The sequence below is a fragment of the Pomacea canaliculata genome, linkage group LG3, assembly GCF_003073045.1.
Source record: "Pomacea canaliculata isolate SZHN2017 linkage group LG3, ASM307304v1, whole genome shotgun sequence".
Lineage (NCBI taxonomy): Eukaryota > Metazoa > Mollusca > Gastropoda > Architaenioglossa > Ampullariidae > Pomacea > Pomacea canaliculata.
In genome coordinates this window covers 11,966,156-11,992,010 of record NC_037592.1, presented here as the reverse complement: position 1 = coordinate 11,992,010, position 25,855 = coordinate 11,966,156, and the positions used below count along the sequence as shown (strand labels likewise).

The 25,855-nt window shown below is 43.7% G+C and overlaps 1 protein-coding gene across 1 annotated transcript in view; it reads left to right on the top strand.

The window, feature by feature from the left end:
• LOC112560770 (protein fuzzy homolog) overlaps positions 1-25,855 on the top strand; it is a 63,530-nt gene that overhangs the window by 8,778 nt on the left and 28,897 nt on the right. Inside the window, exons 2-3 of the mRNA XM_025232828.1 lie at positions 4,651-4,772; positions 5,033-5,186. Coding sequence (XP_025088613.1) covers positions 4,651-4,772; positions 5,033-5,186 — 276 coding nt within the window. The remainder of the gene's footprint in view (positions 1-4,650; positions 4,773-5,032; positions 5,187-25,855) is intronic.

The window sequence follows — 25,855 nt, the reverse complement described above, 5'->3', positions numbered from 1 at the left end:
GTGATATATGTATATATAAGTAAATGAGAGAGACAGAGAGGAACAGAGGATGGAAGGAAGAATAGTCGAAGAAATAAAGAGGAAGAGATGGAAACAGACTAGAAATGAGTAGACTGCCTTCTTGCACCGTCAGTGTGAAAAGCTGCAGTCGAGCAAGTTCAGCAGTAACACTGATATATTTTGGAGCAACACGGGGCTATTTTCTTTCCATGCATTAAAACTGCATTATTAATGCATCAACATATAAATAGCGGGCAGTATCCTTTTCCACGTCGATGTAAAGAACAGTCAGCGATGAATCTTTCAGCGGTGGGGGTAACCAAAGAGGTTTGTGTAATATTAAACATTCAGTGACGTGGACAGGTACGAGTTTGATCTTTACAACAAAAAGCACTAATGTAGTGCGGGCATGACTCAGAACCATCACATGCCGCTGTCACCAGCGGTCTGACCTGGCCAGTACATTATGAGCAGTAAGTGAGCTCCGAAACGTTTCTCAGTGGATGAAAAATTCACGTAAAACAATCTGCCACAGACGTTCAGCATTGGCAGCTGGTCTTAAAATTCCGATGACCGTCGGGTGTCTGTTTACTGCTGAAACCGATCGCAATATGCGGACGTTGCCTTCTAATAGGAGACATTTGCGATTGATCCGGGTGGGTGCGCAAAGGGTGGTCTCGTAATAATTCCGAATTGCATGGAGCCCTACTATACGGTCAGTGCTCAGAGCCGAAGACCGCCATGATAACTCTATTCGCATTCATGGCGGCTTCAGAGAGGAGGAACTGGACACTGTCCTGATAAGAAACTACAACTCGCAGTTCTTGCTGAAAACGAAGCACCGGGACAGGAATGGATTGGAAGTTTGTTAGACCAATAATAAAGCCAAAATGGTCTCCAGGTGGCTGGCACGCGGTTTCACTGGAGGGCACCATCTTGAAGAAAGTGATGCGTTGAACTTTTGTTTACTGAGCTCACCCACCCCTCCCTCCGACCCCCGGGTGCTGGTCGATGATGGTTCCTTGGCAGTGGGCAACACGCACGTGCGGCAAACCTACAGACCCAAATTTCATTGCTTTCGTAAATGAAATTACCGCATTTCACAATTCAGTAAACTCTCTGTGTATTTCATTAGGCATAGGAAGGTCCACGTCGCGGGGAAAGTTGACCTGTATGCTAATGCCGCCTGATCAAATCTACATGCTGGCAGTGCCCGATACAGGAGGGAATCAATTCATTATTCAATGATACACATTTCAGCCTCAGTCTCTTGCACTCTAGGCCAGTAAAATGAAGTGGAAAAATACTTCAAGGGAACCTGCTATTTGCCGTGCTCTGTATGGTGTTTGCGAGGAATCGCACAAGCCTTGTAGTCAGCGCACCTTTGCAAACAAGAGGAGAATTCAATTAAGATTTTTTGGGCATGATAATACCAATCTTTTGCAGCCCTGGCAGAGAGCTTCAAAACTTTTGACAGGGTTTGTCCGTGTACGTCCTCTCCTCCCCCTCCCCACGACTGCAGCAGGATGTGCACTGATCGATCAGCCAGTGTATCGTTTTATCCGCAAGAGCGTGGTGTCTTTGCCTTACCCCCTCGTTTGTCTTAGCTTGCCTCACCCTTTGATTTCAGCTGAGCGCAAGGTCACGCCAAACTTCCGTCACGTCCCCCGACCCTCCCCGGTCCCCTCTGGATATAGTTCAGCCGCCTGCAGGAGGAGGAACCAAGCTGCTGCACCTTTTCATCTTCATCTTTTCCTGTCCCTAGGCCCTTGCTCTTCATTTCTTGCCGAGTTTCACGCAGTTTGGATGGGCCCGATCAACCAATCTTTATTAGTTTTAAGTTGTCATGCTTTCTCTTAGTTCATACTCCTCGCTACCTTTTATGTGGAATGGTTCTCTAATATTAATGAGCAGGTGGGATCTTGGGCGTTACTGTGCGCAAGGTGGGCATTCCTCTTTCGAGTTTTATCTTCTTAGGGGCCGCAACTCTCCTGGACTGATACACAAAAAATGTCTCTTCTTCTCCACCAGACAATGAAGTGTCAGTAGTCTTTTTCACTTCTTCCGCGGGCCTCTCTCTTACTGGATGACTGAACTGGTCCACCTCTTTCTCTTATGCTATTTTCTTTTTCTCTCTCATCGGACTTTACGTAGACTCATTTTCTAACCAACTCCCTGTCACAACAATTTTATCGTTTTATCTGTCCTATCTTCTGTCTGTATTGGTCTTTCTCTTGTCTTTTTTCCATCATAGCTTTCTTTTTATGTATTTTTCTCTGTGGCCTTCTTTAGTACCACTGCATTTGTAGTGCAGGGCGACCCATGCCGGGGGAAAGGATTGGATCCTGGAGGTTGAGGTTCCTGATGGGTTACGGCCCATCATACTAACACACCTTTTTGGCCCGGACTTCTAGACGGGAGGCTGGTGTGGCCCACACCAATCAATCGGCTGGTCGTGCATTGCCCTATCTTTGCTAGAGGGCTGCGGATGGGGTCAATCTGATTTTCCTTGCCGAAGGCCAGAGTATATTCCTTCTGTTTCCCTGATGCGGCCTTGCTGGAAATGCCCAAAGTGGTAACGGCTCGGTCGCACCCCCTTGTTGGACTCCGTAGTGAGGTGGGGATGAGGGAGGTGGAGAGCAGAAGGAACGAAACAAACTGTTTTCGTTATGGCCTCCCCCCAAAAAAGAGAGAGAAATGACAACTTGGGAAATGAACATGTAAGAATGAGTCTTCGGAAAGGGAGGATGAAGCGAGAGAGCGTGAACAAGAGCATTGAGAGGCCCTGGCCCCGTTTTCTTGTCGAGGGCACATAGCCTGCCTAACTGCTCTCGTCCATCTCCCGTTTTGCTATTGTTAAGGGTTTTAAAACTTTTTTTCTACTGGTTTTACTTACATCAAATCCGTGCGCTCTGGACATTTCCTCGTCCAGTCCGCAACCCAGAGAGCCTCAGAGGCCCTGCGCCGATGGGACGGAAAGCAGTTTTGTTGATCATCTGATCAAGGTGACTCTACAGAGATTCGTAAACTCTTCCAAGGGGGTCATCCGTTCCCCTGACCATCCTGGGACGTCGGAGGTTGACACCAGGTCAGAACTGGCATCCAAGGGGGTTTCTGCTGTGCAGATAGTCAACTTAAAGAAGTTTGGGAAATCTGTTCCTATCAACTCTTTGTTTCTAACCTTTTGTTTGCCCCAAATACCTGACTTCATTTAGGTTGGGTATTTACGGGTTAAAGTCTTTCTATTCATTCCTCCTCCGTTGCGCTGCATCAACTGCCAGCGTTAAGGTCACCGGGCTAGATTGAAAGTTCCTTTTGGGCCCCTGGCCATTCTGGTATATTCTAGCAATGTGCGAGTGAACCAGTCCGCGAAACCCGCTTGCCAGTCTCTTGGTCAATTGCAGAGACTGGTGTCGACCCTCACGGCCTTTGTTCATTCCCTGTGGCAACGCCACTGGAACACTCCTGGCCAGAACAAGTTACATAGAACAAGTTACTTAGTCTTTCTAAACGCCTGCCTCCATGCCCTAGACTAGGGTCAGGACACACCTATGCCATGCAGTCTCACCTTTTAGGGGTGAACCCCCACCAGTGTGTCTTGCTGTCAGGGAATTTTCACTTTTGTGCATGTTTTAATTACTTGTCCTGGTGTCCAGAGTATACACCAGCATTTTTTTTTACAGCAGACCTTTTGTTTTTTTCTTTTTAGGGTCCATCCCATCGATATCTATTTTTCATGTTTAAAGAGGATAAGGCTTTACCGTCAGATTTAAAGTTTTTATGTCCTGTTAGATTTTGGTTTTACACTACAACACGCTCCCCTCTATTTTTTACATATTACCTACTGTTTTATAGTTTTATTCCTTATGTTTTCTTTTGTTGTTAAGGAAGTTATCTTATCACCTGGGGTTTTTGTGTCTCAACCTTTTTTTATGTAACATTACCTTTTCTCGCCTTAGTTTCTGGCAGAGGGTAAAACACTAACAAACAATTCATTTTCCCCTCTTAGTTATGTTGTTGCTTAATGTAGAAATTATATATAACTGCTTCGTTATTTGTAATATAAGACTGCACTCGTGATACCATACCACTTTCGTGAAAAATCTAGCTTTACAGTGCCTAATGTGAACACTGTCTTTAGTTATAGCTTGCCAATGGCGGCTGGACCACCTCGAATGACATCTTTATTGCGTGTGTGCCGTAGAGAGAGGGAGACAGCAGTTGAAGGCTAATATATATTTTTATATATGCAATATTATTTATCTACTAACACAGTGTTTCGGCAGAAAAAAATAGAATAGTCACAAATAGAGGTGCACACACGGTTATGATTTTTTTTTTAAATACTCCCGTATTATATTATTTTTAAAAATTGGTTACAGAATGCAAGGTAGTGTTGTTCGCAAGCAGTAGTGTATACTACTTAGTAAATAATATTTATTTAGTGTATTCAATGCCTGTGTCCATTTTATATCCCAGAGGCTCGGCGAACGAATCGGGTGTTGGGCGTCAACAAGCCCGTCTTTGCACCCTTCACAGTTTCAGTTGCTCCCTGCTAGCAGCATATACATTGCCTCCTTCAATCACAGGAAGAGCAGAGCACCTGCGAGGCAGCGTCCTTTCATCTTTTTTTCTGCTCTATTGTTTCAGCTGCCCTTCCCTGTCATTGGTTCACTGAACGCTGTACACATGTTTGCGACCAACCACGGGGCTTCTCTCAAATCCACAACCACAGACGATGCCAAGATTGTCTGGAGAGATTTCTATGATAGGTATACCTTAGTGCGCTATATTTAATTACATTAAAATCTGTCTCAACACAAAACGTCATTTTCTTATCTAACAAGTAGGATATTTTTGTTTTTTGGGCGGATATCAACATGATAATGTAAAATCAATATTTTTTTTTCTTTTCCCTCTGAGATCGGTGTGTGCCATCATTAGACAAATGATCTAAGTAACTTTGAGGAGCATAACACGCAATGCCAGTTAATGTCCTTTACATCAAGCGCTTGTCTTCTGTCGTCGACAGCCTCTCGCTAATTCTCGTCATGGGGGACGATCAGGCCGACGACTGCCACATGTTCCGGCTGCTAGAGAACGTGTGGTCGGCCATGGTTCTGCACTGCGGCAGAGACGAGCTGGTCAACATCAAGAACCTGGAGCGCTTCAAGCGTGAAGTCAAGGTAAGAAGCCCGCAGTCCCAGTGTCCATTCAGTCGAGGCCTGGGATCAATCAGCCATGCTGCCTTCATTTTGTGAGAGTGTTAGCGCTCCGCTTAGCGTTAAAAGTATACCGGGAGGATTTTATTTTCGAATGACAATGTTAAGCATGAGATACAATTGTCCCCAGATCTAAGCGAGTAACAGAAATGCATAATTTCCGTGCACAGCAAGAGGTCAGAAACATTCACAATAGATATGTGGATGGATAGGCCTACAGGGCATTTTATGATGTCACAGGTATGACCTCCTTGTACCCGATGGCTTTTATTGGCTTGCATCTCAAAGAAAGATGGGTGTTATTCACTCAGGTTTTGGGAAATAGTATTTTATACCGAGCTCAACCTAATAATTTGAAACAAAAAATAGCACTGGACTAGACCTTTAATCATCCAGCTTCGGCTGTTGGTGTGTTCTTGTAACCTGCACACTCTGGGCTTTGCGTGCACTAAAATAACAATGAATCGAAATTAGCCCGAGGACTTCAGAAAATTATTGCTTTTACATATATCTTAATTTTTTCTTTTATTGCTGCAAACTTAGAGAAAGTAGCGTACCAATTGTCACAGCTGACCAAAGTGGGGAACATAAAGTTATACAGGGTCGAGTGTGCGAGCACCCTAGCATTAAGATAAAGCGTAGCAGTCAGCTAAGGTACCAATATTTTTATATACAATTTAGCCGACTGCGGCAGAGCTGAAGCGATTACAGATGTGAATGCAACCTTTTAATGCGCGTAAATATTTTATGAGGTTCCTGCTCAGTAAGCAGGGCAAGTTATTCTAAGAACATAGGTATTTTATAGAAGAACGTCCATACAATACACTTAGCGCGATTCATCCTTGACCTTCGCAGAATTAGCAATAACAGACCTTGTTTTACAGTTAATTCCACTGACAACTAATTACCTTAGTGTTTATCCTAGTAGGTCTTGGGCTCTTGGCAGATGCCTGCTTGAGCTCCAAAATTTTGTAAGTGTAGACAGAAAAAGTTAACCGCTTGCACTTGTGAGCTACACTCGTGTTACAGGACTGCTGCATTGTGTTGCGGTTGTTTTCATGGCAACTATACAAGTTACGAACTATTGACATTCTATCAGTCGTGTTTCCCTTTACTTCGATAATATTTCATTATTTGTACCAACTATTATTTGAAAGTTTCAACCTCTCTACTTTTTCAGATACAAATGTCTGGATCTGTAACTTTTAAAATTGAATTATTATTATTTAGAATGTATTCTCCTGGTGTTTACTTTTTCAGTGTCAGCTCTAATGTCACTTCAAGCACTGTTCGAAGCTGGAGAAGAAAAAATTCTTAGGCTAATAAATAGTATTTACTTATGACGTCAGAGCTGAAGCAAAATATATTAAAAATATATAAAACAAAAGTAATTTTTTAGCAGCCATCGCCGCGATAGAGCATTTTTTGCTGGTATGGCATGAACACTAACAGCCATTAAACAGCCACCTTCTCTTAGTCAAAGACTGCAAGTCTTAATCCCCAGTTGCCGAAGTGAGTATGCGAGCGCGAACGTTTCTTCTTTTCATATAGCGTCGTTGCCTTACAAGTGCCGCTGGCTTTACGTGTGTATGCTCACACATACACATATATATATATACAAATGTATATACACGCGTGCGCACGCACACACCACACAGATGGTTCAAGACAGGACCGCCCTTTTCCTTCTTTTTTTTTTTTAAAGTTGAATCTTTTTCTATCTTATGCATCATGCGCCCATTTTCCCCCTTTTCTTTCTATCCTTGCTGCTTTAATTTCTTGCAATATCTTTCTCTTTCATGTTTTGCCCAGCGCGTGCGTGTGTTGGGTGTTTTCTTGGCTTGTTTTATTGAAGTCGGAATGGATCCTCCTTATGTAATTCCAGGCCAGCGAGCTCTACATACATTAGTTGTGCCCTATTTGGCCGCCACAGGAATGATATTCCAAGTTTTGATTGCCCTGCCCGGTCCTGATAATGCCTTATTGATTTTTCTGTTTGTTCTCATAGTAGGGCTGTTATCAGAAATAATACACAGCCATACATAGATCACTAGGCCACTGCCTTTCGTAATTCCCTTCATCTGCATTGCAGTTACGTATGATCAATCGTCCGGGCTTAAAGCTGCTGCAAAAACAGTCGGGGAAAGGTTCGGTGGCAGTCTTCTTCATGGGCCGCATTGTTTGCCTTATCATCGGGCAAACAGCGGGAAAACGGTGTATCAAGTGAACAAACAGCTGTTTTCACAAGTTAAGATCAAAGCTGTTTGCTTTAATTCAGCTCGTTTACTCTTGCAAGACTGGAACATAAAACTGAACGCGAGGAGGTATATTAGGATAACAGAGGCTCGCGTGGGCTTTACGGTGAGATGAATGGTGGCATCCCCGAGGATGTTTCCCTTCCCATTTGGGATATAGGCAGAACATGTACTTTATAGTACGCGTAGTTCCGAGTGGTCATTAAATTTTTCAGGGTGGCAACTCAGAAAGAGGGAAGAAAAGTCGTCGAAAGTCGGAATTGTGTATGTGTGTATGTTTTCATATGTTTACCGTATATTTATGACTAATGAGATCCAGCGATCCTTGCTCTGCGTAGTTCGTGTCCTATTTTCCTCGCTTACTTTTGCCAGTGAATTTGTTCTACCCATGCATGAGCAGCCTAACGCTATTACCAGCCCAACATACCTCGACCAAGCGTTTTGTCTGCCGTTCATTCTATCCAAAACAAAAACCTGCTCCCAAACCCTAATCCACACCTCAGGGCTGTCCTATTCATACTTGTTAAACAAGTTTACACACACGCATGCACACACTCCTCTTCTCTTGAACAAAAGAAAGTAACGCCAAAACGTGTATCAGTGAGAACACAAATAAAAGATCCATTAAGAATCTGCACTAAACAAACTCACTAATCGCATTTAAAATTGTACGCTACAACAGTTTCAACAAAAGCTCTTAAGCTATTTGAAGTGCAGCAATTTGATTGCACATATAAAATGAAAGTTAAGTTTGCGCGTATGTGGCTCAAATTTGTAAAGAAAATATAGTCGTTGTCCGTGTTAAACAGGTAACACATGCCCCCTCCCTCCCACGCACGACCGCAGAAGCTGAGTGGATCGAGGATGAGTAGAGAGATGGGGTGGAGTTAAGTCTTGCACGCCTGGAAGGATTCAAGTTGTCCAGTTCATTTCAGAGAAAACTTTTTTTTTCTGCGGAAGGCAATTATGTCGTTTTAGAACAGTGAGCATTAAACCCCAGGAAAACTACAAAATATTTAGCTATGGACTGTTTTATTTGGTCTTTGAGCAGTTTTAATCGTGCTAAAATTAAGTTTATGCGTGTGTGCGTGTGTGCACGTTTGAGTTGATACGTGCACGCGTGGGCCCGTTTAAAAAGTGGCATCAGGGGCAGCTTCTACAGTCTTTCTTTCTTTGTTATGAAACATTGCATATTGCGAAGTGAGTATACCCAGGGTTCTGTTTCATTTTAAAATACAATTTGAGCCGAAAGAAAAACTTCGGCAGGCTTTGTCAAAGATTTGTTCGTTGAAACATGATGTCAGGCACATCGAGAAAGGATGCCCCTTGTCCACACCTTCCTTCCCTCCTCCCTAAAAAAAAGTATTGCTCTGGCAACAGCAGAAGCTTTATATGCGCAGATAGCGCGCTGTCATGGACTGGAGAAAGGGGCAATGCTTTCCCCTTGTCGTGGAGGGCCCTGTGTGTACCAACACCTTAGTGCTTCGCTGCACGAGCGCCCCTTCCGGCGAGTGCGGTCACAATTTGACGGCGGGATAATCGAAGCATTGTTCCTGAAGCGGGTCCATTGTCCCCCTGCGAGGGGTAAATAAGAATATAGGAGGTGGGTCTAGGTCCGGTGGCATCTTTCCCATCCTTCGGATGCTGCGTGCCATTGGCTTCTGTTTGCGCTCATTTTAAAACAAACGAGCGAAAAAACTCCTCGCGTCCGCTGGCCCCGGCCACCAGGGTACACAAGTAAGTGAGAAAAACAAACCGCGTTCAATGTCGCCCAGTTTCCAGTGTAGTGGCCGTACACTTCACTCGTTCCCTGGGACAATATTGTAGGGGCCGTGCGGCAAACACGCTCCCTGTGGAGGTTTGGAAGCTACGATTTCATCGATCGCCTAGGTCCTGTCCACAGTTTCACTTGGTTTGCCATCGTCCTTTCCAACCCCTCTCTCTATCCACCCTCCCCTCTTCCCGAAAGTCAATTGAAATGGCGTTTGCTTCCATATCTTTCTGCTTTCTAATCGAACCTTAGAAATCTCTTTCCCAGTTGAATTCCCACTTTCCAACCTTTTTTTTAAAACCATTTCTCTAAGGGTTGGTTTGATTTTCACGCCATTATTTCCCCTACCACCCTCCACCCCATTCCTTTTTGTTATGAGCACTTTGGCAGACTCCGTGTTTCGTGGTATTAGTTACCTATCCACCGCCACGCTTCGTATCTCACACCTGTCCTACCTTAGCAGTTTCGCCTTTCTCTAGTTCGCGTCGGTTGCCTGCAACCCCTACCTTCTTTGTCCAGGAAAGGGAAGATAAATTTGGCCCATTCACAAGGCTAATGGTGGACTCACAGTCACGCTTGCCACAGCTCCATTGTCTTCCTGCTCCTTTTTTCTTTACCTAACCATACTCCCGGTCTAAATCGTTCTGCTTCTGGAATCTAGTGTTTCCTAGGACTGTCCGCTCCAGTTTCCGTCTTCTTCTTCTTCAGTTTTACTTTTAATTTCATTTTGCCGTCTTTCTTTCTTTTTCTTTTCTTCTCGGTGCTTGAGCGCGCTTCGTTTTGCTTTCCGTTTTATGGCTGCCATTGGAAACCACTGCTTGTGAAAGTTTTTCTTCTTCAAATTCAACGTCATTAGAGGATGCCTTCCATGATTTAGTGGCTAATCGATCGCGCTAGCCTGTGCATGAATTCAGTATATCACTTGTGCAGAAGCTTTCTGTTAATAGCAGAAATAAATGCGCACGAGAAAACAGTATTCACTTTAAATATGTTGCTCTTATTGAGCAGTTTTTAATTTCTGTCTCCAAAGATGGATTTCTCTCGTTTTATTAAGGTTTCCGCTTTTTTTTAATACAGCGTGTATGGATTTTCCTTGCTGCAGATTTGTTGCTGTTAACACGATGCAGCGCAGCACTGTGGAATACCATTGGTACGTTACCATAAAACAACAGAAACTTCAAAGCGCGCACTCACTAATACACCTGCCTTCTTACCTATAAATCTTCGTTACGACTTCGTATTCTTAGGCCGTGGCACAAATTTTTTTTTTTTTTTTTTTTTTTTGGTTGTTAACTTAAAATTGTTTATTCCACCAACATACAAGTTTCTTTCCAACAAAAGCTTCCACATAAAAGCTGGTAGTAGATATAAAAATATTTATCTTTTGGTCAGCAGACCTATGCCTGTATAATCCTAATCTCAAGAATTCTGGGTGTAAAGGACTTGGAACAGCTACCCCGTTTAGGAACAGACTCGATGACAACCTCCCTCTCTCAGAGCGTACCTTTACGGAACGGAGGCACCAGGTAGTTTCAGTTTCCAAAACAAAGAACATACTAGGGCGAGAATTCATGCCGCGGCTGTAACTCACTCTAATCTCGGGTTTACATATCTGTAAGTGTGTTAACACCCTCGACATGTGTTCTGGTGCAAGTAGTTACCCGAGGGCGCGAGGCAGTAATGCAAGCTGTTAAACCTTGCCCGCATGCTTCGTGATTATGTTCTGTAATAGTACTGACGTGCGTTGGGAATTTCACAGTTCTATCATGATTTCAAACTTTATTACTATCCCGGGTACCCGGCTTTGCCCTAGGTTGTTATTTGCCTGTAATTCTTCCAGTTGGGATTTTATTGTCAGCTTTCAATCTGTCACACATTTGAGGGATGCTTATTCATGTGCGGCGTCAGAGTAGCAAAATAGTGAAATGCTTGTTCTCATAATATTTTTTCCCCAACTTTACTCTCTGCCTTTCCCTCTCTCTCTCATCGGTAGTACCGTCTCGAATTACAAGGCTGTCCATCGTTTTTCTGCTTGGAAATCGGAATTTCTTTTGTGTAGTATTTTTCCATTTAAAACCACTGGTGTCATCTTAGAGAAAATAAATATCAAAAATAAATATGCCTCCGAACAGTGTCCATCATCCAAACATAGCCTCTGACTAAATCAGGGTGGATAGGAAGACTTCTGTGAAATTTGGTGAGTATCAGACGCAGGGTGGACTTGCATAGGTTTCAAGGACCTCCACAAACGCACACTCTGTAACATTTGAGGCGATGCAGCAATCATTATTAGTCGCATTCGTTTAACTGCATTTAAGCATAGCGGTTCTGCTCTTAATTTTCAGATGACGTGCTGTCAGTTCCGGTCATTAATCTGTTAGACCGTGACGGTCTCGCTTTTTTCAAATAAAATATAACAGATTTTTCTTAGGTTTATAGCCCGCGGTTTGTTTTGTGTGCCTTATGGGATTTGTTTGGTTTTTTAATGTTTGTTTGTTTGTTTGTTTGTTGTTTGTTTGTTTGTTTGTTTGTTTGTGTGATAGTTTATGATGTATCTTTTCCGGAGAAAACCCGGTAAAATATAGTTTGAAAGTGTGTTTAGGTAGGCAGCGTCAGCCAGGAAGTACAATAGGAGGCTAATATTCTGAGATGAATAGCAAAGGCCTTTACAAATGGTTTTTGTATTCTGCTCTCTAAAAAAAAACAGTAATATTCTTATGCTGGTGAAAACAATTGTCATCGTCGTCGTTATCGTCGTCCTCCTTCTCCTCTTCTCCTCTTCTTCCTCCTCGTCCTCCTCCTCCTCCTCCTCATCATCATCATCGTCATCATCATCGCACAGTATCACAATTACTATGAAAGTATGCTCGTTGCATATGTAATAATATGAATAAAGAGCGAAAAGGAAATAATTGGAACATTAGAGGAAGGAGCAAGATGAATGCCAAACAGAAAGGTCGCCACATCATACGTGTGAACAGGTCAGGCAAGCTAAGCAAGCAATAATTTAGAAATACGAGTTTACAGCGGGGAATAATATTTACAAAACACATGCATTTTAAGTGCGCTCTTAAGCTTTTTTTCAGGGACGGTGGAGTAGGACCGCTGAGAGCGGTTACTTTTATCAAATGGGGTGCATGGTTACAGCGTAACCAAGTGTAACGGCTTGAAGTTACATCCTACGAATTTTGTCCCCTGCGGCTTTCACCCACAACGGCGGCTGTGAAAACAGATTTGGACAAATTTAGCAGCTGCTGGGTTAGTAATCTAGGCATGAGAGATCAACGCCAGCAAGCAAGCGAAGATAAATGCGACAAAATTTTTCGCTGATTTCCCTCCCCCATCACTCATTCCCTTTTTTCTCCCTCTATTCTTTTACATCTCTTTTTTTTTGTAAACTTTGCTTCGTAGTGTGATATTTGTAAATCCACCAAGCGTGATTTTTTTTTTACTGCTGTAGAACATACAGCGAAGCGTTAACGTCATAAAATAATTTCTTACAAATATTTATATTTTAGAAAGTTCCACATTCCCCAACCCATCGCGCGTTGTGTTGGTGGAGTTTACCGGAAAGCGCGTGAAAGAAAGATGGATTTTTGAATGGCTTCACCGTACTGTTGCTACACTGCCAGGCAATTTATTTATTTTTAAAAAATATTTTTTGTGCGGTCCTTTTCTGGCATTTTCTACGGTTGTGATTGGGTCTCGAAGCATGTTTAACGTGTCTTTCGAAACTTGTTTGCTCGCCTTTGTGGAGGCCAGATCAATATGAAGGATGCCCCATTGAAACCCACGCTCACTGCAAAACCTTTCTCTTCCCAACTACAGGCAGCACTCATTTTTTCAATAATACCCTATTGCACAATCTATATTGCTGGCCGTTCTCTTTTCCCTTTATCCAGAAACCAAAAGATAAGGGAAAATGTCAGATATCGCCTGGATTTGTAAATGTGGCTTAGATTGAGGCACCACACGTATAGTTGAAAGTCTGATGGAGGGAAGTAGTAAGAGAAATGAAATAACGAGCGCCGAGTACCGGTGTGTGTGTGTGTGTGCGCGCGCGCGCGCGAGGTGCGTACGTGTGTGTTTGGTGTGTGGGGTGGGATATGAGAGATGAAGAAAAGGGAGGGCCCTGTGCTTCAAATTGTTGTCCGTACCATATGGACCAGTTCTCCAGTCCTCCCTTGAACGTTAATGAGAGCGCGAAATACGTATCTGACTATTGTCACTCTCGCGGGTCCTAAGTCTCATTTGTCGTTCCATGTAAATGGCAGAGTGTCAAGGGAGAGGGAAGTGGGGGAGAGAAAAGAAAATAAACAGAAAAACACCACGGTGTTTGTTTTCACGAGAAGCAACCGAGGAGAAGAATTGTGTTGAGAATTCGAAACAAACAAATGATTTTTTTTCTTCTTCTTTTAAAACGAAGATGTTTTTGAATGAAACAAACAGAAATAGAAGGAAGATTAAAGGAAGGAAGGAAAACAAAAATAGTCCAGAAAGAAAAAAAAGGATGAGAGGAAGAATAAAAGAAAGACACTTGTCACCCACAGAACGCTGAGTGCGTATACAGCTGTTTGTTCCTTTGCATGTTTGTTTGGTTTTTAAAAGTGTAAATGTAACATGAGGAGAGGCCCCCCTACTACTATAAGCAAAAGTATTTTCTGTTTTTTTTTTTTAGTAATATTTATACGTGTTTGTATAATTATTATTAAAGAGCACTAATACATTGCTTTTCCTCTCTTCGCTTTAATGCCTTTTGCAAAAAAAAGGAGTGTAACAGAGATGCAAGGGAAATGAAGATATTAAAAGCTTGTGAAGCAAAAGGGCAATGGATGCTCAGATTTTTCTTTCAACCCTATACTGGTTTGTAACGGTCCAAGATTTACGTACGTGTGTGTGTGTCTGTCCTGATCCTTTGCTCTAAGTTTTCATCTAACTCTCCCTTTGTCCCTATTTTCTGAGTGCGTTTTTACATTTGTTTTCAAATCAAGAATAACTTTGCTTGTAATGCATTATTTCTGCAGCTAACGATTGTCAGCTCTTTATGTCTATGGAACATGTCAAAAGATAATGTTTCCAATCATCTGAAAGTTTGGCAAAGATTTGTTGATTTTCTGGCAAATATATGGCTTCGGGATTTATTGCGAAGTGGGAAGAAGAAGCAACAAGGCGAAAGATTGATGTCATTTGGTCAGTTAGAAAGGAAAAAAAAGAAATTCTGTCCAAAAGAATAGAAGTGCAAAGGAGCCCACGAGAAAAATATTCACGGAAAGGAGCTTAATAATTTTTGTCTTTTGTGCTTTATTGTGGTATTCAAGCTGTTTCTCAAGTAAACTGACTTTATTGGCTGAAAGAATCACGAAATGGAAAGTTTACAAAAGTTCAGATCGTTCATGCTTCAAAGTCTTTAAACGTTTTTTTTTTTTTTTAATTTTTCTTTCATGACACGCTGGAACCAAGAAAACAGAAATTCCGCGGAAAGATTGAATTACTTGTGGTTGATAACAGATTGGAACTGCTTGCAACAAAAAAGTAACATATGAAGAGAGGGAGTGTCAACAAAGAACAAGCAAGCAAGCATACAAACGAGTAGGAAGTTTACGACCCTGACATCAGTCTCTCATGCAGTCAGTATGTACTTCATTCCAAGTGCTTGTGCATTTGATGATTTCATGATGTCATGTTGACTTAAAAGCAACATATTTTAGGCCTGTATATTGCAATTATTAATTTACGAAACACATTTTAGTAGCATTGTTAAAACTGTGATGCTATAGTTATCGTACAGTACTGTATATGGATAAACTAAAGAATTGTTCCTTGGAACATCCTATGTTGACGCTGGGCAAATTTTTTTTAAAAAAGGTCGCTGCCGTAAAATATATCCATATGTGTGAGCTGTTTCGGTCACATCTGCATGATTTCCCCTGAATGAAAGAAAAAAAAAATTTGAGGCTATTACGAGAAGAGCAGTTAAAGCTATTGTCGGTAATTGAAAGAAGGTTTCGTTTATTTGGCAAGGGATATTACACTAGAAATGTGACTTGATTATGGTCACCATCTGCTCGACAAATACCACCAATCACACACACACCCACATTCACAGACAACTATTATTAGTACGCACTCATTCCCCTCAAAAAACAACGGCAACAAAACAAACAACAAACAAAACATTCCTTCCCCCTCGGCGGTTTGAATACGAGAACAAGGCTACAGCCTACACGGGGTTGTCATTGCATTGTGTGGTTTAAGCGCATTAACTTTCATTAAATGAGAAGTCTTGAAGTGTTTTTAAATGTACGTTGTTGTCGACATGGAAGTATATAAAGTATTTTTAATGGTCAACATAGAAGATATGAGTTTGTCTATTTTTTTTTTAATTTTAAACGCTTCGTCTTCTACCAGAAAAACAAACTTTCAAAAATATCAGAGTGGTTTGCCCACTTTTAGCACATCTTTAATCAGAGTTTTATTGGTATCATTTAAAATATAGTGTACTGTTGCTATTTATTAGTTATTATAGGATTGAGATAGTTAATAAAGAAAGGCAGAAGAAATGAACACTTTTTAAAAGAACTGCCTATTTATTCATGTGTTTTTTATTTATGCATATTACTAATAGTTAAAAATGTTGGCTCTTCAAACAGTATCTGTATGCACACTCATACACTCAAATATATACAAACATCACTTGCATGTGCGCGCGCACGTACGCACACACTCGCACACGCGTAAACATAACATATCCCCAAATTTTCCTCTCATCAATAATAAGAGTAATCACAAGAATCTCTCTATGGTTTCCAGATGGCGTAGGCGTGAATATCGTTTTTTATGAAGTCTGCTACCGTCAGATTAGGAATTCAATAAAGAACGGTATCAAACAGTTCTTGTAAACGTTATATCTGCCCAGTTTATTTGTGTGGTCTAGAAAAATTCTGTTTGCTTCTGTTGAACTAAATCAATTACGACCTTCGCCTTATTTAACCTATATGGAAGAACGTTCTCCAAAAGAGATGCCTCCAATAAATCATGGGCTAGTAAAACGATTTGGGTGGGCCTTCCTTGAGTCCATGAACGCGGGGCTTTATCCTCTGTCTGTGAATAACCGATTTACCCATCTCGGGGAGGATAACAAGCTGGGTAAACGTGCCACGTGAACACGAGCCCAGGAACTGGCTTCTGTTCATAGCTGCGGCTCCAGATGAAGCTCCATCTTTACTGAAAGTCAAACGGCAGCTGCTTACAGACGCCCACAAAGTCTGTTACCAAACCAGGTCCGTGTAATGGACTGCGCAGGCCTAATTCTCTTGTTTTTGTTCCGGCGTCTTTGTCACAGAGATCAAAGGTAGACTTGCGTGTACACTGTTGTTGTTGTTTTTCTTCTTTCAGTATGGTCGACAAATCCTGCTCTTTCTAATTGCAAGGAGATTACAAAATGAAGAGCTTTTAGAGTAAACTCCCTCCCCTCCCCCTTGTTGTCCTCATTTTCCTTGAAGCGAACAGGAAATGTTTTAATGGGGCTTGACCTGTTTAGGGTCTTTTTCGATAGTTTTTCCTACAGAAACTTGCTATTATCTATTCTTTGTTAAGACAAACACAGTTAACCTATATTTTCCCATGGCTGCAGGAGACAGCAAACATGCCGCAGAACTGTAGCTCTCACATGCGCTAAAGGTTTTCGTCTTCAGATATTGGACCCTTTGTTAGCTGATTCCTCTGGTATCAGTTTACAAGTTGTTAGAAACAGAAAAGGCTTTAGCCCTAGCATATTTCTTTGTTATTTAGTCTTTTTTGTTTGTTTCATGGCAATGACTTTCTTTCCTGTACTAAGATATTAATTGTGGTGTTTGTTTCTTGCTTTGGCGTCACATATCCTTGGATATATTGCGGGTTCAGGATATGTAGGTTCTGAAATTAATGCACTCTCTCCATTTATTGAAAAAAATTGAAAGAGAAAATTGACGTGAAAGAGAATATCCGAGAGAAGTTGCATTAGAAGCTTAACATACCGTTTATTGCCTTATATGGCTCACTTCAAACGGGCTGCATGACGTCTTTAGCAAGTTCTGCTACAGCGCGAGTACGTGGTCTGTCTAGTAGCTCGAAATCCGTGAGGTGAAGGGTTACTGTTCTGGCAAAATTCTTCCGTATTGGGAAGATTTCGAAGATTTTTGTGAAAGGAGACTTTCATGATGGCAACAATAATCCGTTTGTATAACTTTGTTGCGCAGCATTACAGCGCCAGACCGTTTCTAACGTTGCGTCATCTGTTTTTTTGGTCGATTGATGACAGAAGTCATTTTGGGCATAATGCGCAGCGAGCTTAAGTACCAATCAACAAAGGAGGTCAATGTTTAGCAGAATTTATCTCCCCGTTCCTTCCCTAATCCCTGTCCCCTCTTTATCAGCTGTTCTCGAACTCTTGGAATCGTTTTGTTATTAAACTGCGCATGCGTACATCTCCTTGACCTTTCCGCACCGCCGTCCCGGGGAGGCGCTGACCCACGGGCCGCCCTACCCACTACCTTACTCACACATCACTCCGCCATTAGCAGTGACCCGCCTAGCGGGCCCGTCCCCTGCCCTGACTCACTGGCTTAACCCCTTCGCCGCCATCCCCGGGCAGCGCCCGCGTGAGTAATGGTGGCGTCACTACTGCAAGCCGTCGGTGCTATACTTTTGGTGTGACGCAAAGCCTGCTCCCGCTGTCACTACCAATTGTGGCTATTTAAAGCTACGCCTCACTTATCGGCAGCCACTGCCTCCTCCCGACACCCACCTCTCCTTTCTCTCTCTCCTCCTCCTCCGCTCTCCCACCCCTGCCAGCTCAGACCTGCTCCTGTCTTCAGGCTTGCACTGCGGCGTCACATCCGCCACCGCCTTGACGTGGCATTGGGCGTTTGTCGCCTGCTTGCTTGTTGGCTTGCTTCCTTGGCTTGTTTACGTTATTAAAAAAATTGTAATGGTGTCCCATGGCTGTAGTCTCTTGTGACATTACCTCTTGTTCTTAATTTGTTAAAATCTTAGGATGAAAGATGGGTAGGTAGGGGAAAGAGGCAGGTAGGGGAAATGAGGGCCAGTAATTATTATTAGTTATCTGTTTAGATTTTCTTTCTGTAGTAAGCATGAAAAGCCGAGAATGCATTTTTCTGAAGACTTGAGAGTGGGTAAGAGAGGTAAAAGTGCTAGTAAGTCGAATGTAATTTGATATTCCTGGGTGTTTGATTCCTTGACTACTTTCCTGCCACCCAAACCCAACCCACCCTTCCCGTCTCTTTTTTCTGTTGGGAATAAGAAAATTGTACTATGTACTATACTATCCGTATTTGTTGACCTGATAGTCTGAATATGGTGACACTTTGAATTGTCACTACCCAAACTTTTTCATTACCCCGAGTCCCCGCACCCTCATTTTTCTGTTTTCTTGACGCGCGCCTTGCGATCAGAGCAATTGCCAGCGCCCTCTGGCGGCCTGCATGCTCGGGCTGCACTAAGCCGCGCGCAGATCTGTCAGGCACTTAATTGAAGGCGATGTTTTCATGGCAGTGGTTCACATCTAGCTTGATTAGACAGAAGAAGATAAGCTCACAGGCCAGTAATGAATTAAAAAGGCGAAGTCAACATTTTGCGCAAACCTTGGGGGACTGCTCCTTGGAGAGAGCGCCGCGCGCGCCTGAATGCGTGCTTCAGCTGCGGTGACGACCGCGTCAGCCGTGTGCGATGGCAAACACGATTCCAGGCGTGGATCCGTTCTGACGAGGTTTGGGGGACAAGAGCAGGAGATGAAAATGCCTATTGTGGGTCTAAAGTGACTCATTTGATGCCAGCCATCCTGGGGCTTAGAGCCACTTCTATTCGTATTCCGCTCTGTACTTTACACTTTGATTTTCTCTCTGCGCCCTCTCCCCGTCCCACCCAACCCTTCATCGGTCTCTGCACATAGAAAGTCCAGCGCTTGTATTTTTAAGGGATGGGGGAGAGAGTGTACGATGCAGTGATGTCTGTTTGTGGGGTATGATAAAAGAAATACACTCCTTATTCAATCTTTTGAATGTGAAATATAGTTAAAATAACTGAAATATGTGATACATCTTCCTGGTGAACTTTCTCGTTTAAGACTGCATGCAGTATCTATCTGTGTGTGTATATCTGTTTGCGAGCTCATTTGTGCGTGCGTTTAAAAATTTCATACCTTGGTTGCATATATGCATTAGTAAATGAGTGAATTACCATGAATTGGCGAATAATAGTGAGCACGCACTACAGTCTGTCTACGAATACGTATGTGTGCGTGCGCGCGAGTGTATGTCCTTATATATGTTAACATCTGTGTGCGTGTTTGCATTCCTGTACAAGATGTTTTGCTGCAAATATGGTAGGCATGCAGAAAGGAAGTAGAGATACTTTACGTCTGCAAGAAAGAGTTCTGTAAGTTCTGAACTGACAGTTGTTCCTTAGCTTTTGTTCTCTGGTGCACAGCCGGATTTTTTTTTTTTTTTTTATCGAGAACAAAAACACTTTTGTTCGCAAATTATGGGAGAGATCGTGCCTCCTCCTTGGTGTTGGTTCAGCCACACACCTTAAGCTAATATGTGGAAAGAAACTAGCCCGGGATGCTCGCAACTGAGAACCAGCATCGATGAATTCCTCGAGAAGAAAACAAAAGATACATAACAGAAAAGGAACTTGGACACACATCTACGGATTTCAAGCCTGGGTCCTGTTTGCTAGATCATAAAAACTATGAAGTGACGGCGGCCAGGTTTGCCTACTCCTCCCCACGATAAACAAGGGGGCATAGCTGGGGCGCTTCTAAGTCTCATATCTACGTGGTCCCAGCGAGGCCGGGAGACGAGTCCAACGCCGGGAGTGTAAGCGCCGTTGTGTGCAGGATTAGGTTTGCCCGCTGGTCAAAGGAAGTGCGGGCCAGTCAAAGCTGTCGAAAGTCGCACGTCCACGTTCTGAAAGCATTTCTTGGCTCGCATCCTTTTGTTTTACCAGGTGGCGGGGGCACACAAGCACCGGCCGCCTTTCGCGCCCTAGGTGTGAACGGGGACACCTCGGCCATTGCTTAGATGCTGTTCCAACAGCGGACACTCGGGCAAACACGGTAGATAAATAGAGTGGAAACGGAGGGGTGGAGGAGGATGCCGGCAGTGGTACTCGACGCCAAAGTCCGTCGCTCTTTGTACACCACTGATGATGCTGCGTGTCGCTTGATGGTCCCCGGCTCGAGAGTCGATCACCTTTCCTCAAGCTGGAGCGTGCCCAAAAAAAAAAAAAGAGGCAGTGCAGAGCTCCCTGCTCCTAACGTGAGATCCAGGATGATTTGACAACTGTACCTCCGCTGGCATTGTGCAGCCTTAGGAAGGGATACACATGTCTTAGTAACTGCAACGTCCGCGGGGCCTTGTTTGGCCCCTCCATCCCACCCCTTCTGAAGAAGACGGCGTTGCTAAGCTTCCGTTTACGCTCCTCCTAAGCCCTCAAAGCCAATGCTTTTAGTCCGCCATGTCCGTTGGTACAGCGCTTGGAGGCCTGCTTCTGTTTGTTTCCTTTCCTTTGTTTTCTTTGTCCCAGAACATTTTAATCTTGATCCGTCCCACTGTTCAAGAAAGTAGACTGTCAAAACGAGATCATTAACAGGTGTGATACATCGTTCTTCCTGTCGCTAGCGAGATCATTTTATGAGTTAGTAGATACATTGACCTCCGACCTTTCACGTCAGAGGGAATACGCGTGTTTACCTGTCGTTTACCTTTCTATTTACCGTGTTTAACCTCCCATTGTCGGGGAGTTATTGTGGCTTACTTTCTAAAAAAGTGTACGAAGCTTGGAAAATGCAAAGTCAACGAGAAAAGTATGAGTTTCTTTATCCGATCGGTCTAAAACTGAAGGCGATGTTGAGTTTCTGGCAAGCTGTAATTAGCACTGCAAAACATCGTGGACAGTTTTGGAAGCTAGGCCCATGGAGTCCTCGACCCGTGAAGGCGTTGACACACATTGCGGACAACGTATGCAGCGAGGCGCTGATTACACACAACCTGTGGTCCATGAAACCGCCAGCTTTATTGACTGCCATTCACTGCCGGACAGCGGCTCCTTACGTACTTGAAGTCGTTGGCGTCTTGAAAGGCTGTGGTGTCCATACAGAGCATGTCTTTACGAGAGCAGCCATTCTGAATAATGCATCCCACACCGATTTAACAGGGGGAGGGGAGCTGTATGTTCGTAACAGCAAGCCGGCACGATGGAATGCTGATGGATATAACACATGCATTTCATATGATTAAAAAGAAATTCCCACTTTCTGTTCTCAACCTTCCCCCGTCCCCCTTTCCTTCCATCCTTCTGTCTTTCTAGTTTTTTTTTTTTTATAGGAAATCCACGAAAGGAAAAGCTGGATTAGTTTCTGCCTAACTAGAGCGAGCTGAAACCTAATGATGGGGATTTGTCGTGTTCCTGGGCATATTACCGGACAAAAGTAGGTGTTTCAAAGGGGAACTACTTGATCTCCTTGTTGCGGTAACAGCAGCGGTGGTCGTCCCACGCTGCGTTTTCGCGTATCGCTGTGCTGCTACGGCAGCCTAGGAGGACTCTCCCTCTCTCCGACGGCAGCACAACTTGTCGTCGTTACAAGTGTTGTCAGGCTTCCAGGATAAAACCACTAGCCTTAAGCGGCGGGTCGATCGAGAAAACAATAGAAAGCTGAAAAAAGCTGGGGGATGGGGGGAGAGTGGGGAGGGGCACACCACCCGACCATTCGTTGTCTTCCTACTTACTGCTTCTCTCCCATCTTTTTGTTACTGGGCAGCAGAGGTGTGCTGAGGAAATGAGGAGTTGTTAGCTTACCCACCGGTGGTCTCCGGAACTTGCTGAAGTTTCCCCCCGCTTTCCAACCCTCCCCCCAGCTGCCACACTCACCCCATATCTTGAGCAAAATACTTGCCGATCTAAGAGTGACAGGTTGGTTTCTCTTAATGTCAAGAGGATGATGCATAAGTGCAGAGATAAATTGTACAGGATATGGGGACGTCAATAGAAAATGCATGAGTGTAAGCCCTAAAAAAATAATAATAATAACAAGCAAAGGGCTTCTGAGGCCTTGGAAAAAGTTTATCAAAATTCGTTTTGCTTTTTTGTGCGTGTATGCGCGCATGTGTGAGTGTGTGTGTGTGTGCGCGCGCGCGTGTGACGTCCCCGAACGACAAATACCTGTTTTAGCATCAAGTGGCAATAAGGTGACGCTTTCTAGCAGCAAATATGAAGCGTTCAGCAAAATCAATATCGGGAAATTGGCAGATGCAAACGAAAAAAAGAGTAAGAGAGAAAATCTGGTCCCGTGTTTCATCGATTCGAAGTAAAGTTTACTTGGAGTTATCGGCCGTCTCCAGTGTCATTGGAGTGCCATAGGTGTGTTGACTCTTATCGAGAGAAAATTATCTAACTCGCGTCACGGCAACGTCCGGGAGGGACTGTGTGGGCAGCGGGGGGTGTGGTTTCTCGACAAGCATGGCACTTTTCTATTGTGGCACGACCACACAGCGGCAAATACTTATCCCGCTTACCTCCATCCAGCCACCATCATCTTTTGGGTTTGTGCATGCCTGCCATTGACAATTTTTTTTCCCCCGATAGTTTTATCTGATCATGGACGTGTATAGGTGGACTGCTGTCTGTCTGCCAAGACCAACGCTTAGCCTCTTGCGAAGTTCTCCGCTGTTAGTCTCGGCGAGCCTAAACAAAGAATGTGACTAAACCGGAAGCTTTGTAGTCTCATGCCTCGTTTTAGTAGTTAACTGGAAAAAATCGTCAGCCAGCAGTCCAGTAATACAAGTTCGTGATCTGATGTTCACAGAACACCTCCACTTATTAGTGAGACTATGTAGAACATGGACTATTTCTAGAACTTTCTGGGCCACTCTAAATATACAGGAGGCCTTCCGAACTTTCACAGGGCATTCGTTCTGTCTGTCATCACTTGTCTTATCTGGAGCGCTGTAACGACTGAGAACTAGACTAAGATGCAAAGGAATTTGTAACATTTTGCTTCTGCTACATTCTTTCTTTTTACATCATCACTTTTTCTTTTCTTCTTCTTTATAACACTCTCTTTTTGCATATTAATAATTTCCTTGTTCGTGCTAGACCCAGTAAGATATAATGTATAGGCTGTAAACACCTTGACATTTTTTTCCTATCGCAGCATAATCAACTACAAATGACATACAGTCAGAGCTTCATCAACCCCGGGAAATGGAGACAGTGGGGGCTCCATGACCTTACTGTACAAGAAAGGTATCTTCTGGTCACTAACGCCTTTAGGCTCTTGGTATCGCTCTTCTAGATTACAAGGACTGCCGTAAAGAGCTGTCCGCCATTTTCCTAGCGACCCGAGGTTTGATAAAATATCCAGTTTATGTGTCCTGATCAAGATTACTAATCAGGACCTCATACCGAAACTGCGCTCTTCAGTATAGTTGGACTTAATATTGCAGGAATGCACGGCGCAGTGCCTCATCATTTTATCTAGCGCACAGCGCATCTTGCCACTGCTCCCGCAAGATAAAATCTCCTGCCAAGGAGAACGGAAATGACGTAAAAATATTTGTCGAGATTGAAGCGCGCCTTTTCTGGCAAGTCATGCGCAGCTTAGAACAAAAAGGTAATCATCGAGTACTAAGACGTTTAGATGTTAAAAATCTTAATTACATGCCTGGTGTGCAGCTGCTACAGCTAATCACCGAATAATCGCTTGTAGTGCCCTTTGAAGTCGCGCTGTCCGTTGGCGAGTTTTAGGCCGTCGTCCCGAGCTCACGTTGACAAACTCCTTGGAGTGCGCGAGTGCTGTCAGACTTTCATGCACTCTGCCTCCTCCCAGCCTCGGTCATCGCTGTCATGGGTACACGTGCTCTCTCTTTCTCTCTCTTTCTCTCTCTTGCTCTCTTTCTCGCTCTCTCTCTCACAAAGAATATTCCTCAAACCCATGCGAGCACGCATTCACAGCCTCTAAACATGGGCACAAACATGTGCTGAGGCACGTACATCTCTTATCGTGAGCCTCGAAATAGGGTTTTTCCCCCATTTATAGACCAAGTTGGCAAGAGGTTTAGCATTAACTTACAAAATGAAAATTCAAGTACAAAGTAAGTCTTAAAAACCTGAAGAATCTGTCGGCCTCTTGTGTAGAGAAAATGATAGAATTTTGAGTATAGGACATTTGGGAAGTCCCCCCACCCCACCAGCCTGTGTGTGTGTGTTCGTGTTCAAATGCGTCTCGTACTTTGTCGGACGTCCAGAGTCGTGGTCACTAGCGCCTGTGGCCACAGCTTTACACGTAGCCTAAATGTCAATAATGTAGTCTGCCTGTGATGGAGTTGTGATCTGACGCTCACTTCCTCTAAACGAAGTGACCACAACGAGTTATCCTGGACACACAGCTGACATCACGCCGACCGTCCCTAGAGGTACGCCCCATCATGCACCTCACCACATGGCGTCCCTCGTTCCTTGGACGTGCATTCCAGACAGGGATTGAGTTGCAGATCGGTGTGTTTCTACGTATTCGTGAATTGACCATCGCACGCAGTATAGTGTCTATAGATCAAGTTTTAAAGACTTGTAACCAAGAGCGTCACCTATCTCAATATTGGTCTCTTAGTGCATGCACGGTGAAAAGGGAAAAGAAAGAAGAGAAAGACAATAACAAGAAGAAGGCAGAAGAGGAAGGCCCCATCTCTACCCTTATTGACTGCAACGGCAGATGCAAAATGGAGGAATAACTGTCCGCTGCTAGCGATTCTTTCCATTTAACGGTCGGCTGAATTGGTGCGTAAATCAAGGTGTTAGGTTCCGAGACATTGTCCGGCTGCCATGCGCCATGAATCCCGAATCAGAGAATGTTTACACATACACACTCGTTAACCCTCGCCCCAGCGCTGGGACACTGGAACCAGGGTGATGTCATGTACAGTTCCGAGCCGGACCTATTTGTCCGGTATGGTTCCGTTGATGTAAACTGTTACTGCTACAAATCACACCGTTGTTTTATTTCGCAGTAAGTGTAAAACTGTGTCATGGTCAACGCCCTTATGCCAACATTGTTTTGACTTCTCCTTTCAGTGATGTAGAAAAATATAGCGAAGGGGTGTTCAAGCAAAGAGTCAACATCTAATTAGTGTTCTGCAGAATCTCTTCAGCATTTGTGCTTTCTTTGATAACAACAACAACAACAACAACAACATTATTTGTGTAGCGCGTTTCCAAACGATATGCTTGAGTCTTATTCATCTACAAGTGAAGTGTTTCCAACTTATTCACCCTAAGCACTGGGAGTATGTAAGTGAAAGAAGAGGGCGCGAAAGTCAGTATTTTGGTGTGGCTCCAGCTGACCGTGACGACCTTACGGCTGTCGCACGGCAGAATGGCAGCGCGTAGCATCTGCACTTGCAAAAGGGCACCTGAAATTACAGGTGAAACTGCTGCTTCATCATAGGGTGGCCGACAGACACTGTAGTAATCTGTCGCCCGGAAGCTGGCTGTCGCTAGAGGGCGTGTGGACATGGCGTCATGCACCAGTGACTTTGCACTTTTCCGAAAGC